This window comes from Ornithodoros turicata, chromosome 1, assembly GCF_037126465.1.
Source record: "Ornithodoros turicata isolate Travis chromosome 1, ASM3712646v1, whole genome shotgun sequence".
NCBI classification, from domain to species: Eukaryota; Metazoa; Arthropoda; class Arachnida; order Ixodida; family Argasidae; genus Ornithodoros; species Ornithodoros turicata.
Window position 1 is genome coordinate 124603164 of NC_088201.1, and position 5384 is coordinate 124608547.

The 5384-nt window shown below is 47.7% G+C and overlaps 1 protein-coding gene across 1 annotated transcript; it reads left to right on the forward strand.

Moving 5' to 3' along the window:
* Positions 1-372: 372 nt before the first annotated feature.
* Positions 373-2874, forward strand: LOC135384865 (uncharacterized). The gene has a single exon (XM_064614049.1). It carries the CDS (start codon positions 373-375, stop codon positions 2872-2874), a length of 2502 nt encoding a protein of 833 aa, XP_064470119.1.
* Positions 2875-5384: the final 2510 nt, after the last annotated feature.

Below are 5384 nucleotides of genomic sequence, written 5' to 3' on the forward strand. Positions count from 1 at the left end.
CACACCAGACCCGAACGTTAACTCTGGGGCCGGGACGACCCCTGTTGCTGGAAGCTCTGGGTCAGAAGAACTTAACAAAGTATTGGAATTCCTCAAGACGGAGGTCGAAAGCAGAGAGAAGAGCGGGCTTTTCGACAACGCTGCACGAAACTACGGCACTCCACATAGGACCGCTAAAGCTCAAGCCGTCAACGCTACTGCCTTTGCACTACCTAGCCGGACAGCGGCTGCTCAAGCTTGCCTCTTCTGCAACAGCTAACAACATCGTACTGAAACGTGCAACGCGGTTATTTCTATGGAGGACAAGAAGAAGGTACTGGCCAAGCAGCGACGCTGTGTCCGGTGCACAAGACGGTCGCACACTTCGAGAGAATGCCGCTTCAAAGGAAAATGTCGAAAGTGCTCGGACGACATGTAGAATCAATGTGCGACCCTAACTGGGCCTCCAGAAAGGAAGGTAACCTGCAGGAAACGCCTGCCACGGCTACAGAAGACGCACCAGCTCTTGTGACCGATACGTCTTCGTCGAGCGCTGTCCTTCTGCAGACGTTCAGAGCATGGGCCACATCAGGAACGAAGTGCGAGTACATCAGGGCAATATTCGACAGTGGGAGTTCCTGTACCTTCATTCGTGAAGATTTAGCGCAAATGCTGCACTTGAAGGAGGTAGCAAAAGTTGTGATCAGCATCAACACGTTTTCATCGACAGCACAGTCCCGACCTACTGAGAGAACCGTCGTGGAAGTGACCGTGAGGAGTCAGTACGGACATGACGATGTCACACTAAACGCCATCGTTATGCCTGAGCTCTGCAGAGACATTACGGAATCGGCCGTTGACGACGAACATGTGCTGGAGCTTCAGGGCCGCGGCGAACAAGTAGCCGACATGGTTGCGTTTCCTGGACTGCGACAAGTGAGCGGGATCAGCCTGCTCGTAGGCTGCGATCAAGTTTGGAAGCTCATTTCCGGAGACGTCCGTCGTTGCGGGCAATACCAACAGCTCGTCGCCATGAAGTCTATATTTGGGTGGACCTTTCAAGGGCCGAGCTCCGTAAAAGACTTGCAAGCACGACAAGTCAACAGCCTCATCTGTGTGCTCAAAACTAGTGTGAGCGGCATCACTATAGAGGATGATGAGGTGATCAGAAGAATGTGGGAAGTGGAAGGCACTGGAATCTGCGAAAAGATCGCGCCCGTTCCTACAGAAGGCAATGTAATGGCGGAGTTCCGTCGGACCGTCAAAATGAGAAACGGGCGGTACGAAGTACGCCTTCCGTGGAATGACCTGGACGTCCCACTTCACGATAACAAAGCAGTAGCTACAAGCAGACTTTCTAGGCTGGTGAACCGACTCGTCGGCAACAGGCAGCTGCTACATGAATATGACAGGAACATCCGCGAGTATCTGGTCCAGGGGCACGCTGAAGCTGTTCCAGCAGTGTATCCTAAGACGGCTGATCGAACCTACTACATGCCTCATCGTGAAGTTCTTAGGCCCGACTCTACTTCAACGAAAATGCGCATCGTGTTCGACGCGTCATCGCACTTCGACAAAGACACGTCCTTGAACGGCCACCTTGAGAAGGGCCCAAAAGTACAACAGGATCTGCTGGACATTCTACTGCGTTTTAGGACACATCCGATCGGAATTGTAGCGGATATTGGAAAAGCATTTCTTCAAATCAGCGTTCACGAAGAAGACAGAGATGCACTCCGTTTTTTATGGTTTGAAGAAGTGCCATCACGAATGGACAGTCAAGGTGCCAGAATGGTTGAATGGCGCATGACACGTGTGCCATTCGGAACGACGGCCAGTCGCTTTTTACTGACAGCTACGCTTCACCACCACTTTTTGACTATAGATGGGGAACTAAGATGTGCCGCGAACACACTTTCGACATCGTTCTATGTCGACGACTTGTTAACGGGCGCTGCTACCTTTGAGTCTGCGTTGAAGCTCTATGAAGACTCAAACGTCATCATGGACCGAGCTATGATGTGTCCACGGAAGTGGTCATCCAACTCTTGTGAGCTTCACGAAATATTTTCTACGGATAAACGAGGTGCAGCGAACGAAAAGGATCGCCTCACTACAAAGGTGCTAGGCATAATATGGAATACGAAAGACGACCAGCTCGCCTGCAGCTTGGATGGAGTAATTAGTTCCTTGGCACATTCACCTGGATCTAAACGTAACGTCCTGCAGACATCGGCTAGAATCTACGATCCTCTTGGCCTCCTGAACCCGTTTACTGTTCGGGCAAAGATGCTGTTTCAGTCACTATGGGTTGAACAGATGGGTTGGGACGAGGAGATGCCGCTCGACAAGCAGCGACTCTGGCAAGACTGGTGTGAAGAGGTTCCCGAGCTGATCAACGTCACTGCAGATCGTTGCTTACTCCCGTGTGGCGCCGAGGACCTGCAAGTCCATATCTTCTGCGACGCCAGCCCGAAGTGCCATGGTGCCGTGGCATACTTGAGGACTGAAAAGAGCGGATCCCTGACGTCCACGCTCATCTTCTCGAAGTCCCGTGTGGCTCCACTCAAGCAGATGACACTGCCGCGTTTAGAACTTATGGAAGCGCTGATTGTGTCCAGGATGTTAAGCTACCTAGAGCGGATCTGGTCTGGTCTTGCATTTGAATACTACTTGTGGACATACTCGACGATCGTCCTGTGGTGGATCGGGAAGCCCCCTAGCGAATGGAAGCAATTCGTCAGCAGTCGTGTTCAGGAAGTTCAGCAGAATACGGACACAAAACGGTGGAAGCATTGCCCAGGAGCGACTAACCCTGCAGACTGTCTCACAAGAGAGACGCCAGCACGAACACTCTCCGAAAAGTCACATGGTGGTGCGGACCACATTGGCTAATCCACGATCCTACGACCTGGCCAGAGAACGATATTGAATCCCAGTCAACCACGAAATGTAGAATCAACGTTGAAGTAACATTGCAAATCTACAACACCACCGTAGAATCGGCGATAGCGTGCAGCGTAGATTGTACGTAAAAAATGTCCGGTCAAAAACACGTAGAATCTACTATAATTCCATAACGCTATTTCTACGTTGACTGTTGGTTTTTCTACGTTGATAGAACATTCATCAAATGTTGTGAATTACTGTTTATTCTACATTGTCTATTGCTACCTCTTGCTACTATGCTACTGCACTTCTGCTGGGGCAAAAGCGCAGGTATCCCCAAATCTAACTGTGTCCAAATACAATAGTACAAATGTGTAATAGTGAATATCCATTAAGATAATGAGGGGTATGACAGTTTATGTGTTTGTTTATTAAAATCTTAAATCAAGTAATGAAACATGTACAAAAAAGATAATCAGTGATAATGGTCATAATAATAATAATCACATGCATGATCGGTACGCCTCTTCGCAACGGTCATCTCCGAAAGATAACCAATAACATAGGTCATTCCATCTAGTGCGATAGCAGCTCAAACACTACCATAAATAGACGTCAAAAACAGACACTACAACCACTGGGAACACGTGCATGACACCTACACTGTTAGAAAAATTTATACCTTTTGGGGTATAAACGGTTTGTCCCAGGCCTTGTACCTTTTGAGGTATAAACGCTATACCTTCCTCAAGGTATACTATCTTTATACCTCCCTGAAAGCATATTATTTGCACCTCGAAATTACGAAATGGTACGAAATGTTACAAATTTTGTACACAAGTGTTGTGATGTTAACCCTGGAAGCAGCAGATGTCTTTTAGCAATGATTGGGTAACATTGTCCAAATGAAAAGTCACTAAGTTGCAATTATTTTCTGACCCAAATAACAACCATATGTGTGAACACTTGTCCAAGCAGAGAAAGCTATGCTTACAGAGTGCACACTGCAAATACGCACCTTGATATTGCCACATCGTGTCTTGTTTGAAGTATGAGCTCAAGTATTCGTATCTTTACGATGTCTTTTCGTAAGGGATCCAAGGTGCGGAGCTCTGACACAACCTGCTTGCAGAAGTAGTAGTTCATGCCTCGGATATCATCGGGCTCGTTCAACACAGATATAGCCTTGTTTAGCATTTCTTGCGGTGTAGGAACTGACTTTCGCTCATTTGCTTTTGCGTGCTCCTTGAAGAAATATGTCATCAGGTTCCTGAACTTGACGAGTGCAGCCTTGGCTACAAAAAAATATCGCATGCACAATGTAATGTGTTCAGCTTTCTCACATGTTAAGGGAAATAGCAGGAGCAATGTGTGTGTTGTTAAGTGGTTGTTGTGCTATGTTAACAAATGAATAAATGACTTTTTATTACAGCAGTGTGGTCACCTTTGTAACGTTCCCGCTACAATTACCAAAGTCAAAGGAGAAAATAGAACGTTTCCGTTTAATAACAGCTCACATCAACCTCGTCCCCACAGTCTCGTCCTCCACCTCCTTTTTCCCCTTGTCCTCCTCGTCGTACTCTGCTTACAGTTCCTGTGCGAAGAAGACCATCCCTCCTGGGATAATACTTTAAAATATTTCCTATGGCGGCAATTTCTTTTTTGCCATTGCCATTTATGTACACAACGTTCTTAAGAACACCGTCTATGTGCGCAGTTCGTAGGACCCGAAATGGACCAGACCACCTTAATCGCTGCCCAGGAATATTTTTTTTCACTAGCACCATGTCTTCTAGTGCGACGTCTGGGATGCTAGGGTAATGTATTTGGTCGAAACCTCTCTTCATCGCCTTTTTGTAGGTGTGTTGTTCGGGCTCTGTTTTTAGGCTCTCTTTCAGGACGATCTTGTCTGCTATGCCCAGTTGAGTGTCAGCGGGCAATACAGAGGGCACTCTGTGTGCAGAGAAGTATGGACTACATCCCAAACCTGCAGTGTACGACTTTTTGTGGTGATTCACTGCGGCTTCGAGAGAACACTTCCATCCACCAGGAAAATTTGGATACATAGACATGTACTGTTTGAGATCTCGGATAACCCTCTCGGCCAGCCCGTTGCCCGAAGGGTGGTACGGCGACGATGTCTTCAAGGTGATCCCCTTTTGCTGCGGCCATGATCGGAAGCGCCGACTTGTAAATGCCGCTCCGTTGTCTGACACAACACGCTTTGTATTGCGGAACATGTCTCGTTCAAGCATCGCTATGACATTATTTGTATCCTCTTTACCCGGCTTGGCAGCCACTATCCTAGTGCACTCATCAATGGCAACCAGGAATGACTGCGTCCTTCCTACACCTTCCGTCTTCTTCTTTAGCTCTGCGAAGTTCAGGTGGACAGTTTGGAAGGGGTTCGCTGAATGTTCTGTCAGAATCATACGGTCCGCAGTGGGTCTATATTTGGCTTTGTTTAATTGGCATTCAGCGCACGACCTGACGTAATCTCTGATGTCTCTCTTCAT